The sequence below is a fragment of the Geospiza fortis genome, unplaced genomic scaffold (genome assembly GCF_000277835.1).
Source record: "Geospiza fortis unplaced genomic scaffold, GeoFor_1.0 scaffold26, whole genome shotgun sequence".
In the NCBI taxonomy this organism is placed as follows: domain Eukaryota; kingdom Metazoa; phylum Chordata; class Aves; order Passeriformes; family Thraupidae; genus Geospiza; species Geospiza fortis.
Window position 1 is genome coordinate 1,388,680 of NW_005054425.1, and position 10,740 is coordinate 1,399,419.

A 10,740-nucleotide genomic window follows, 5' to 3' on the forward strand; every position below is an offset into this window, starting at 1 on the left:
ATAATGCATTGTAACCAAAACCAAAGGGTCTCCAGGCCTGCCTGCAGCTGGAGCTGACAGCTGTGGGCACAGCTCTGTCACCCATGACCCTGGACTGCTGTAACCTCTTGAATGTAATAAACTGCATTTTGGAGAGCTGCCTGGAGTCCCACATCTCTCATTTCAGCTCTTACAGGGAACTGTGTCCCTGCAGGGCCGGGCACTGTGGGAGCACAAAGCGGCTCTGAAGAGGGGCAGCGAACGCCCGGCCCTGCTCTGGCTCCCACCACGCACATGGTTCACATTAATTAAGAATGTAATTAGCTTCTTGAAGGAGGCCGTGCAGCTGGGAAGCCTTGGAGAGATCTTGCCCAGTTCTGCTGTGCCCTGTGGGGAGTGTTTCCAGGGCTGTGCATCAGCTCACTCAGCAGCTGCAGCCACTGGAGCATGTCCAGAGGCACTGGTGCCACAAGCAGCCACCAGGGCTGGGCTGGCATGGAACTGCCCCATCAGACAGTGCTACAGCCCACAGGGCACCTGCAACGTGGCACTGTGTCCCACAGGCAACCTCAGCTGTGACAGCAGGCTCTGGGGCTGGGGGGTGCAGCAGGGAAGGTGCTGGCCACGGGGACACCCAGCAGGGAAGGTGCTGGCCACGGGGACACCCAGCAGGGAAGGTTCTGGGTGCCCAGGCTGACAGCCATGCCCAGGAGCCAGGGGGAGCAGGCAGGCTGTGTAGGGGGACACCAGTGCTTCACTCTTCCTCGAGTGCAATGGGAGGAGTGCTTTATTTACTGTGAGTTCACATGCAATTTAACTGATCTTAACTCAGAACCCAGGAGAGGGAAAACTCTCGCCTGGGCAAAGTCAGTGCCCTCAGCCCTTGGTGGCAGAGCCACAGGGTGGGGAAGGAGCACGAAGGGAATCCCTGCTGAGGCTGGACAGGCAGCAGGGAGCACCCAGGACGCTGCCAGCTCCAGGAAGGTGAGCACAAAGACTCTGCTGCACCCTGCCCACCACCCCCTGTCCTCCCCACCTACCAGAGTGGGGGTCAGGAGGCAGCAGCTCCTGGCCAGCTGGAGGCTCACACCATAGATGTCCACGGTTCTCTCAGCTTTCATCTGGTGCAACAGGCAATCCAGGGAGATCAGGGTCCCCATCTGGCTCATGTCACCACTGCAGGGGACAAGGGGGGGGTCACTGATGCCAGGCCAGGCTGAGCTGAGCTCCTCTGGAGGAGGGCACAAGGAGCCATGTGGGCACTGTGAGCTGTCTCTGTGTGCAAGGGAGGCTATCAGGGCTGCTCCCAGCACCCCTGCAGCTCCCCAGGGATGGCCTGGGCCCCAGCCTGGGAATGCCTGCTCCACCCATGCTCCCCAGCCCAGCCCTGGTTGCCCTGTCTTCTCCCAGCCCCTGGCAGAGCACTGTCACCTCCCAGGCTCAGAGCTTCCACTGGCTCCCATGGACCCAGGGCATGGCCCATCTGCAGCAGCCCTGGAGCTGCAGAGGAAAACTCCCCCTTGTGCAGGATCCCTGCTCCAGCAGCAGCACAGCTGGCACTGCAGGAGGGCTGAGCCCCCATGGGATGGGGCTGTGCCACCCCCTGACACACAGGGGGCACCTCCTGTTCTCACTCTGGCAGCGGTTTGTTTTCTTTTTTGTACTATTGCATTTGTGTATTTAGTTTTCCTAATAAAGAACTGTTACTCCTGCTCCCATATCTTTGCCTGAGAGCCTCTTAATTTCAAAATTATAATAATTCAGAGGGAGGGGGTTTACATTTTACATTCTCCATTTCCAGGAAGGCTCCTGCCCTCCTCAGCAGACACCTGGCTGTTCAAGCCCAGCCAGATTTGGGCATGCCAAGGCCCTGTGCTGGCTGTGCTGCAGGTGCAGCCCTGGGTACCTGCAGTGCAGCAGGACAGGACCCCCTCTCCTGCGGGGGGCGCTGCCCCGTCTGACAGCCCCCAGCAGCTCCACCAGGCTCTGCACTTCAGGCTGCTTCTTGCTGCTCCAGAGTGTGTACAGGAACCTCTGCACCTGCCTCTCCTTTGCCTTCTTCTCCTGTGAGACACAAAGAGCTGATGTGGGTATTGGGGAGGGATGGGGGAGTCTGGATGCAGAGGAGCCCCAGCTCTCCCATCCTTGGGCTCTCTGAGGCTCCCCTGAGCTTTCTGCCAGCTTCTGGAAAGCTGCCCAGGCATCTCTGCTGGGGCACTGCCCACCACCCACTCTGGCAACCTGCTCTCTGCCCCACAGCACCCTGGATTGCTCCTGGAGGGGGAACTGAGAACTCCAAAAGGCTCAGACAGACCTATCAGCCCCCAGGGCTTCTCTCATGGATCTCCTGTGTCCACTCAGTTCTGGATGCTGCAATCCAGACTCACTCCTGCATTTGTGGACTGCTGGCACTGCTCTTGCAGCCTGGAGAAGTCCCACAGACCCTTCAGCCCCCATAGATCCCTACAGACCCACCCCCAGCCAGGAGGTGGGAGCCAGCACAGCCCCAGGGACACACACGTGTTTCAGTCTGAGCTGGGTGCATCTCCATCCTGAGACAAGCTTCTCTGTGTCACACTGGATGGTCAGTGTCCTTGTGCAGAGTGAGTCTCCTTCCAGGGGCCAGCACACCTCACCTGGGACCTGTGTGCAACCAGAAATTTGGCTTTTTATTGGTGGGCATTGTCTGGTGGGCATTGTCTGTCATACCAGTCACCATCTCTGGGGTCTGTGCTGGGGCTGCACCAAGAGCACTCCCAGCACCTCTCCATGTCAGTTCACCCCCCACTAAAACCTGAGGGAGTTCCAGCCACACCAGCAGGTTCAGCCAGCTCAGGTGGGAACCCAGAGCTGCCTGGCAGCTCTGAGCTGGAATCTGCTCAGCCAGTGCCCAGTGCCCACACCCTGGCTGGGCAGAGCAGGAGCTGCTGCCCTGGGTCCCACACAGATGGAGCTTGAAGGGTCCCAGCTGAGTCCAGGCATGGGGGTGACAGAACCCATGTCCCATGACCAGCTGTGGCAGCACCTGGACACAGGAAAGGTCCAGCTTTAGCTAAGCTGGGTCTGCACCCTGGACTCAGTGAAGAGTTGAGAGCTCTGCTAGTTCCAGCTCCCCTGAACAGATCCCCCCTCTGCCATGGCACAGGTGGGCACAGTGCCTTACCTCCCCCTTCTCCTGCCATGGCAGGAGTGTGAGGATTGTGTGAACATCCTGTTCCCACACCAGGGTCCAGAAGTCCTCCATGGTCAGCTTGTCAGGGCCGTGGACAGCCAGGTAGTCCCTGCTGGAGCTGCAGCCCTGGGTGGGGAATGGGAATGTCACTGTCCTGCTCTGCTGGCCCAGGTGGCTGCAGGAATGGCCAGGGAGAGCAGAGAGCTCAGCAGGTCAGGAGGCAAGGAGAGAAGGGCAAGCACCAAGGGAGGCAGGAGAGGGCAGCCCAAAGTGGGCAGGGGAGGGAAGGGATGTCCTCAGTCCCTGCAGTCCCCTCTGCTCCACACAGAACCACTACTGGTGATATTTTTGCCTGACATCTGGGAGGAATGATGTATCTGACTCTATTGATATCAGAAGGCTAATGAATTACTTTCTTATACTATATCATTCTATACTCTATTACTCTATATTACATTACATCTAAACTGAATCTGCACCAAGCACCCAACTCAACTCCACTGCCCAGAATCTCATTACTGTCTGCTGACTGACAGCCTGCAGACATGCTTGGCCCTGATGGGCCAAGGAAACAAACCACCATCACTGTGGGTAAACAACCTCCTGTTCCAGACTGCAAGGCAAGATGTATTCTGTTACCATCTGGATGGCAGATTATCTTCTGTCAAGTGGGCAGTTTGCCTTATCTCTCTCTGAGTGATCACAATCACTCCTCCCTCGGGAGGGGACACCTGCTGATAACAGCTATTGAATGTCCCTGCATGGCTGATAAGAACTACAGCATCCCATTGGGAGATGTGAGCCCAGAGGGAGGAGCCAAGCATTCCTACCCGGATAGAATCTGGAGATTCTGGAACACCAGCACGGCTTCTGCACTGGATTGCCCAGAGGAACAGAAGCTGCCTCTTCCCCTGGATCTCCAGAGGCAGAGACTGCACCTTTCTCCAGGATCCCTGCTCCAGCAGAACCACCCCTGGCACTGCAGGAGGGCTGAGCCACAATTCCAATGGGACTGCTGCCAGCACCCTGACCCACAGGGTGTCAGCTTGGGTTCTGACTCTGTCAGTGTTGGTTTGGTTTACTGCATTGTTTATTTTGTCCTTTTATTTTCTTCCCTAGTAAAGAACTGTTATTCCCCGCTCCCATAATTTTTGTTGCCTGAGAGCCACTTCATTTAAAATTTATAGCAATTTGGAAGGGGTGAGGTTCGTTTTCTCCATTTCAGGGGAGGCTCCTGCCTTCCTTAGCAGACACCTGGCTTTCCAAAGCAAGACACCTCCATATTGCATTCTGCTTTGGCACAACCCAGGAGCAGCCAATGAGATAAGAATTGTTTTGATCATTCTTTTCTCTGCTTCTCTCAGTGTTTCTCTCAGGTTCAGAGAATGTGAATCCCACAGACCACAGTGACAGGGAGCAGAGCAGGAGCACAGCCAGGATGGGGAGGCACAGGGTGGGTGCTGCTGCTGGGGGTGAGGTTGGGAAGGATGAAAGTTTGACAAGAAAGTCTCACAGATATGTGTGCTTAGCAGAAAGATTTTTGAATGTAGAATCTGAAGAAGGAATAGAGATGGAAGCAAGTTTTGATAGAGAAGAAAAGAATTGTTGAGTCTTACTGGCTAACCAACAAAGCAAAGGGTGTGCTAGTTAGAAGGGGTTTTTATGGCTTAGAGCAAAGGACAAACCCACCCCAAACAAGAAGATGTTTTTACCAAGCAGAAAGAGAGCACAGGCAAACAAGTCAGCAAAGTTACAAATAGAAAAAAGGTCTCAGAATTTTCCACTGCAAGAAAACTGAAAAACAACTTCTAGCTTAAACTGTAATGTACTAACTTTGTGTGATTGGAGAATAGTAACATGAATATGGTAATTATAGCAATTATGATCGGCTATAGATAATAGTTAAGGTATAGATTGGTTCTACTGTATGAAGATGCTCGTCAAAGAAAAGTAAATAATGCATTGTAACCAAAAGAAAAGTTTATAATGCATTGTAACCAAAACCAAGGGGTCTCCAGGCCTGCCTGCAGCTGGAGCTGACAGCTGTAGGCACAGCTCTGTCACCCACCACCCTGGACTGCTGTGACATCTTGGATGGAATAAACTGCATTTTGGAGAGCTGCCTGGAGTCCCACATCTCCCATTCAGGCTCTTACAGGGTGGGACTCACCGGGACACGCCAGACCTGCAGCAGTCCTGAGAGAGGGCCCTGCTCCAGCAGGGAGAACTTCACCCTGGAGCGATCATCTGCAAAGAGAGCAGCAGCTGCTGTAGGGATCCCAGGCACTCCTGAGCTCTGGCAGGTTTTGCAGACTGACTGCCACACAAACCCAATCCTTCCTTTACCATTTCTTGGCAAAGGCACTCCCTCCTGCAGTCCTCATCTCATCTCCAGCCTGCTGGCTCCCACCGGCCAGGTCTCTATCCCTGCTCAGTGTCTGAGCCAGTGGAGATCTGCCCCTCTCCAAGGATGGAGAGCCTGTGAGCCCTCTGGGCCTCTGTTCCAGTGTTTGACATCTCCATGGAAATTCACTGTTCCTTCTGCTGACTTGGATTACCCTCCCAAACCACCCCCTTGCCTCTTGTCACTCCATGGCACACCTCTGAGCAGACTCCATGAACTCCCTGTGCCTTCCCACAGGCAGCTGAAAACAGCAATCAGATCTCCCCTTTTCCTTCTGCAGGCTGAGCAAACCCACCTATGCCAGTCCCAAGCACCACGTGCTCCATGCCAAACACCTTGGTAACCCTCTGGGGGAGTCAGCAAAGCCTCAAAATACTTTCTGATGCTCTGGACTACTGGCCCTGGTCCAGGCTGGCTCCATGCAGGAGGAGAGGGAGCAGGAGGGAAGAGGATGCAAGGTGTCCCAGAACTCACAGGGCAGGATGCTGGAGGAGGGCCGAGCCTGCTGGCTGCCTGAAGATGGAGATGCAGAGCTGGCTTCTTCCTTGACAACCTCCAGGAGAGCCTGCCAGGGTGAGAGAAGAGGAGGCAGTGAGGGAAGGGGCAGGACAGGAGGAACCAGGGCCTCCTGAGGACACCTGGGCTCAGCAGAGGGGTCATGGCAGCACAGGCCTGAGCAGCAGAGCCACGAGAGCAGCTCTGCAGGGCTGCCAGGGCAGTGCCAGGCTGTCAGGAGCGGGCTGCTGCTGCCCAGGCAGGAGGGAGGGGGTGGTGGACAGACCCTGAGCAGTGCAGAATGCAGGAGGGAGCTGCAATGCCATGGAGAGGGGACACTGCCAGATCACCCAGGGAACTGGGGCCATATGGGACCCACTCAGGAGGCACTTCCAGGGTGTCCCCCAGCCCCAGCAGGTTCAGTCACTCCCCAGGTCCCCTCAGCACACACAGCCATGGCAGCACCCCCTGCACCTGCCCAGGCCAGCTCTCACCTCATACTCCCTCAGGAAGCCCATGTGGGACTTGGCTGCCTTCTGGGCACAGTGCTGGGCAAAGCTCTTCAGAGGGATGGGGCAGGACCTGGGGAGAGAGCCCGGGCACAAGGGTGAGGCTGAGCCCACTGAGCAGCAGCCAGGCTGTGCCTGCAGCAGGTGGCAGGGCTGTGAGCAGACCCTCACTCCCCAAATGCCAGGGGTGTCCCAGGCTGCCAGCCCAGCCTGTGACAACCTGCTCTCCCCTAGACAGGGGTGACACGGCCCAGGGCTCATTCCCAAGAGGCAGCAAGGACAAGGACATCCTGTTGTGCATGAGGGAGGAGACAATCCAGCCACAAAGACAAGTGCATGACCTCCAGATGTAGCCCCAAGACAATGAGATAGGTGATCAAAGCCAAGCCCAGCTGGACCCTGCCCCATCCTCTTGGATGCACTAGGAGCACATCCCAAGGTCACCCAGCTGCCAGGAGCCTCTCCAGTTTCACAGATCTCCAGGGCATGTCTGTAGGCTGGGGAGCCAGAGGCTGAGGGAAATGCCTTCCCCAGGACAGCTCTGCACATCTCTGGTGTTGGGGTACCCAGGAGACTGCACTTTGCTCTGTGCTGCAGAACAACCACCCCCAGCAGCAGCTGGGATGGCTGCTGGGCTTCCTGTCCTTCTGTCCTGCAGCCCAGGCTTGCTGGGAGGGGCTGTGATCAGGGTGGGCAGAGTGGCAAAGCACAGCAAGGCCTCACCTCTGTGTCCCTGATAAATCCAGGAGAGGCTCCTCCAAGATCTTGTCCAGAATGCAGCTGTGCAGGAAGATGTACTGGGACTGGAAGGCAAAGGCAGAGAGGAGCACAGACCATGACACTGCAGGGACAGAGGCAGAGAGGGGCTCTGGTCCCTCTCCTGAGGGCAGTGCTGACACCTTGTGCCAGCCCCAGCGACTGAGATAGGACACAGCCTGGGGAGCACCACAGACCAACAACATGGTGTGAGTTCAGAACTGCCTGCAAAGGGCCTGATCCTGCTCCTCAGTGCTCCAGGGTGTTTCTGAGCCTCCTGGGAGGTCTCTGAGACTCTGGATGTTGTTGTGGATCTAGCAGGGCATGAAGCAGCTGAAGACCCCCCCAGCAATTTCCACTCCAGCTGAGCTGCTGCTTTCAGCAGCAGGATGGCAGTGACAGGCTGGGGAGCAGCCTGGGGGTGCTGGGGCTGCCTGCCCAGCTCATCCAGCTGCCAGCCCTGTGAACTGCAATGGAATGGAGTGAGGGGCCAGGGGAAAGAGGGGGCAGAGATCTCACCAGTGTCTGAATCATCAGGTAGCGGTTCATCCTCAAGGAGTACACCACACCAAAGATGTCCACCACCTTCTCCTGCCTCATCTGCTGCAGCAGCCGGTCCAGGGCAATGAAGGTGCCCGTGCGGCCCACGCCAGCGCTGAGGGCAGGGACACAAAGGGTTAAACAAGCCTGACACAGCCCGGGCTCCCTCCTGCTGCTGGACACGCTCCCAAAGTGTTCCCTGGGTATCCAGGCAGGGTGTGGGGCTGAGGAGCAGCCAGGCTGCCCTGGGCTGCTGCTGACCACCTCCCCCTGCCCTCTGGGGTTTCTGTGGTTGAGATGACCCCCCAGGTATTAGAAAGTCTCTTTTTCCAAGCCCTGTGACCGAAGAAGTCGAGATTCCTTGGCTCTGCTTTTCAGGGTTTATTTTTCCTTATCTATCACATTCTTTGCCTGACCTGCTGAGATCTGTCCAGCAGGTTGGGCTGTGGCACAGTCCCTGCCCTTGGGGTGGTGTTGGCTTTTTACACTACAAACTACCTGTACTTTCTTTACAATAATTTTCCAATCCCTATCACCTATGTTAGACAGTCTGTCTCTACTCTAAACCAATCCAGAAGTGTCACCATCCCAGCAGAAGGAGAAGGAGAAGGAGGACAGGACACGCCCAGATTCCTCCATCTTGCCTCTTGAACCCCCATTCTAAAACCCCAAAGTTCTACTTTTCCACCCTGTGACAAATTCACTATCATTCTACTCAAACCCTTGTGGCTTGTCACTCCTCACACAAAGTTGGTAATTGTTTCCATGGGTTAAAATCCAAGGCACAGGTGTCTGTGACTCTGTGCCAAGGTCCCTGAGCCCCTTGCCAGGGTCTCGAATCACCCAGGGCAGCCAGAAGAATGTCCTGGGTCCCCACCCCGCCCCACACCCTGGGTGTGCAGGTCTGTACTCCTCAACACTGAGCAGGAGACCCCAGAGAGCAGCTGTGTCTCCTGGGCTTTCCCTCGCTCACAGTTTGTGCATCCCTCATCCCCCTTGCCCTCTCCCATCATCTCCCCCCAATCCCGTGGGGCAGAGCCTCACCTGCAGTGCACCAGGGTGGGCCCTGCATCCTTGGTGCTCTGGATGTGCTCCTGGACCAGCTCCCTGAAGGCCATGATGGAGGTGGTGGACTCGGGGATGCCGTGGTCGGGCCATGCTGTGTAGTGCAGGTGGGACACGAAGCGCTCTGCCCCCAGCCCCTCCTGCAGGGGAATGCTGATGGGTGTGCAGCCCCCAGGGCAGCCTCACACCCCTGACAGCACCTGGGCACTTGGGGACACCTGGCTCAGCTGCAGGAACAGCCACATCAGGTCTGCACTGCCTGGTGGCCCCTGCTCCTCCATGCTCCCCACAGCCTCTGCAGCAGGGTAATTGTTGGTAATTGTTTCTCCCACTTTCAGACCTTCTCCCAGCATTTAACTGACTGAATATCCTGAAGTGGAATCAATCTCTTCTTTTTCCACTCTCCTAAACACTTACTCTATTGCTGTGGTAGACTACTGTAGGCTAGCTACTAGAGCTTTTCATTTTCGCCATATCTGTTTTACATCCCCAGGCCCTATGTCACTCCTTTCTGTATTAGTCAGTAGGAAGTGCCAAAATATTGGCAAGAAAAGTATTTTTTTTCAGGCCAAGACAGAATTAATCACCTCCATTTCTGTGTCTTGCAACCAGGAGGGAAGGAGGGAGGGAGCACATCTGCCTTTGGCTGCAGGGAACATGGCCTGGAAACCACAGGGAACCTGGCCTGGAAACCACAGGGAACATGGCCTGGAAACCACAGGGAACATGGCCTGGAAACCACAGGGAACATGGCCTGGAAACCACAGGCTGTCCTGCTGCAGGGACATGGAAACCAGAGAGCAAAGGTGGAGAGCAGCACGACACATGCTGGACACCTCTGTGTCACCCTCACTGCTCCTCAGGGCTTGGGTCATCTCTGAGCCCCAGAAATGGCAGGGAAAGGTGAGGAGAAATGCCAGTGCCCAACCCAAACCCCTGCCCAGAGCCCCTGGAGCCTGCACTCACGTGCCACAGCTTGAACTCCCGTACTGTCCACTCCTCAGAGCTGCTCTGCATCAGCAGGTGCACCCTCACCTGCCCATAGGACACTGGGGCAGACTCTGATGGCCAGTAATGATCACACAGCACCTAGGGCAGGACAGGGCCCAGTGAGGGACCAGATCTGGCTCCAGGGAGCATCTACAGCAGCTGTAGGGGAGCCAGGACAGGTCGTGGGGAGCAGGCAGGGGTGTTTCCCCTTCCCACTGGGAGCTGTGCACAGCTCTCCCTCACAGCCCCTTCATTTGGGTCTCAGCCTCCTCCAGAAAAAACAACCTGTGTGGGTCTCATCATCCCTGGAGACTGGAGGAACAGTCCATGTGAGGTGCCTCACCCAGAGGACATGGAAATGTCAGATTCTGCAGAAATATCTGAGGGTGATGGGCACGGTCCTAGCTGGGCTCCCACCCCAAGCTGCACAGATCAGCCTCTCTTTCCCCAAGCTGTCAGGGAAGCTGTGTGGGCTGTGCTCATCCTGGAGCCATATCAGAGCAGGGGTTTGTGGAGGACACAGCCCCAGCCCTGGGCTCAGCTCCCACCACCAGGGCAGGCAGGGCTGAGCTGGCAGGGACCTACCCTCCCGTTCTCCATGCACACGGTCAGCATGATGATGTTGCAGACATTCTGCTCCCACACCAGCCTCCAGAAATCCTCGATGGTTTTCTTTAGGGGCCCCTGGGTGGCAATGAACTCTTGCTGGGATGTGTAGCCCTGAGCACGAGGCAGACAAGAGCAAGATGAGTTTGCAGGTTGCCAAGGCAGGCGAGTCCTGCCCTGGGACCAGTCAGTGCCTGGTCTGGTTTTGTGGCTGGAGGAGGAAT

General features: G+C 56.4%; 1 protein-coding gene across 1 annotated transcript in view; it reads right to left on the reverse strand.

The window, feature by feature from the left end:
• The window catches only part of LOC102037282 (receptor-type tyrosine-protein phosphatase V-like), a 45,079-nt gene that overhangs the window by 2,281 nt on the left and 32,058 nt on the right, over positions 1–10,740 (reverse strand). The window contains exons 24-35 of the mRNA XM_031061775.1: positions 10,496–10,630; positions 9,887–10,009; positions 8,900–9,060; positions 7,835–7,970; positions 7,283–7,362; positions 6,545–6,632; positions 6,030–6,120; positions 5,322–5,398; positions 3,143–3,277; positions 2,500–2,622; positions 1,886–2,043; positions 1,020–1,155 (exon numbers count right to left, since the gene is read on the reverse strand). Of these exons, the coding sequence (XP_030917635.1) occupies positions 1,020–1,155; positions 1,886–2,043; positions 2,500–2,622; positions 3,143–3,277; positions 5,322–5,398; positions 6,030–6,120; positions 6,545–6,632; positions 7,283–7,362; positions 7,835–7,970; positions 8,900–9,060; positions 9,887–10,009; positions 10,496–10,630 (1,443 nt within the window). The remainder of the gene's footprint in view (positions 1–1,019; positions 1,156–1,885; positions 2,044–2,499; positions 2,623–3,142; positions 3,278–5,321; positions 5,399–6,029; positions 6,121–6,544; positions 6,633–7,282; positions 7,363–7,834; positions 7,971–8,899; positions 9,061–9,886; positions 10,010–10,495; positions 10,631–10,740) is intronic.